The sequence below is a fragment of the Penaeus monodon genome, chromosome 19 (genome assembly GCF_015228065.2).
Source record: "Penaeus monodon isolate SGIC_2016 chromosome 19, NSTDA_Pmon_1, whole genome shotgun sequence".
In the NCBI taxonomy this organism is placed as follows: Eukaryota; Metazoa; Arthropoda; class Malacostraca; order Decapoda; family Penaeidae; genus Penaeus; species Penaeus monodon.
In genome coordinates this window covers 14,148,719-14,150,072 of record NC_051404.1, presented here as the reverse complement: position 1 = coordinate 14,150,072, position 1,354 = coordinate 14,148,719, and the positions used below count along the sequence as shown (strand labels likewise).

Sequence of the window (1,354 nt, the reverse complement as noted above, 5' to 3'; positions counted from 1 at the left end):
GTTTACATGTCACACTGACCCGAAGAGCATTCTATTTTGTAAGTTGTTTTAACACCATATATTGTTCATCCATTCACAGTTTGTGCAGCAGATAGGCTACTGCCCTCAATTCGACGCTGTTCTTGGCGAGCTGACAGCCATCGAGATGCTGACGCTCGTGGGCAGACTAAGAGGAGTCAGCGACGCACGGATGAAGCGCCTGGTTAACGAGTTGGTGACTCTGGTTGGTCTCACGGAATGTGCGCTGCGCCCTTCTTCCACATATTCGGGAGGAAACCGCAGGAAGCTCTCCACTGCCATGGCGCTAGTTGGGTCCCCGCAGCTGGTGTTCCTTGACGAGCCAACCTCAGGCGTCGACCCAGCATCTCGGCGCCGAGTGTGGACCGCCGTCACGAAAGCAATCAACAACGGCCAGAGTGTGGTCCTCACCAGTCATTCCATGGAGGAGTGCGAGGCGCTATGTTCCCGTATCATTATCATGTCTCGTGGAACCCTTCGTTGTGTAGGAACCACGAGCCACTTGAAGGCTAAATTTGGCCAAGGTTACAGTCTCCAGATAAAACTGAGAACCCATGGCTTATGTCCCCAGGGCGCTACAAACATTGAAGACGTCTACACATCAAAGGTTCAGCAAGTAAAGAGTTCCATCAGTTACTGTCTTCCTGGAGCCGTGATTATAGACCAACATAAGGTAAGGAACCAGAGCTAAAGAGGGCTTTAGTACTTTTTAAGTTGGAAATGCGTAAAAATAGATTTCTACGAACACCATATAAATAGGCTGAACTATCACTATGGCAACACTGTAGAAGGTGTGAATACGAATGAATATCTCCACCGCTGTAAAGATATGCATTGTCATTCGTACCATTTTCTACACGCTAAAAGCTCTATCAATGAAATTCTGTGGTATCCTCCAGGGCATGTTGTCGTACAGGATCCCAAGTAGGATATCGTGGGGGCGTCTCTTCTCCGTGATGGAAGCGCTGAAGAACGGCAGACAACCCAGCGACCGAGACACTGACGTGGTCGCCAGCCCCGTCGCCAACCTGCAGGAGTCTATCGTGGAGGACTACGCCGCGTCTGACACTTCGTTGGAGCAGGTGTTTTTGACTTTTGCCAGAGAAGCTTCGGGCGAAAACCAGAATAAACACATTCCTCAGGAAGTTGTCACGAAATTGTGAAGTCACGTCTAACTTTGCATGTGCCCGTCTTCTGCTTGTTGGCAGAATGTGATCGTGAATGTGTACAGTGAATGTTATCTTTAGGAATTTTTTTATGTTATTAAAAGACAATGACTTCTAGGGCTTCTAGAAGATACCTTTGTGTAATTTCATTTTAGGACCTTCAACCTCAT

At 48.0% G+C, this 1,354-nt stretch overlaps 1 protein-coding gene across 2 annotated transcripts in view; it reads left to right on the top strand.

Moving 5' to 3' along the window:
• Positions 1-1,354, top strand: part of LOC119585077 (ATP-binding cassette sub-family A member 3-like) — a 16,804-nt gene extending 15,450 nt beyond the window's left edge. For both annotated transcript variants that reach the window (XM_037933697.1, XM_037933698.1), the window contains exons 24-25: positions 80-691; positions 918-1,354. In XM_037933697.1, the coding sequence (XP_037789625.1) occupies positions 80-691; positions 918-1,181 (876 nt within the window). In that variant the 3' untranslated portion in view covers positions 1,182-1,354. The remainder of the gene's footprint in view (positions 1-79; positions 692-917) is intronic.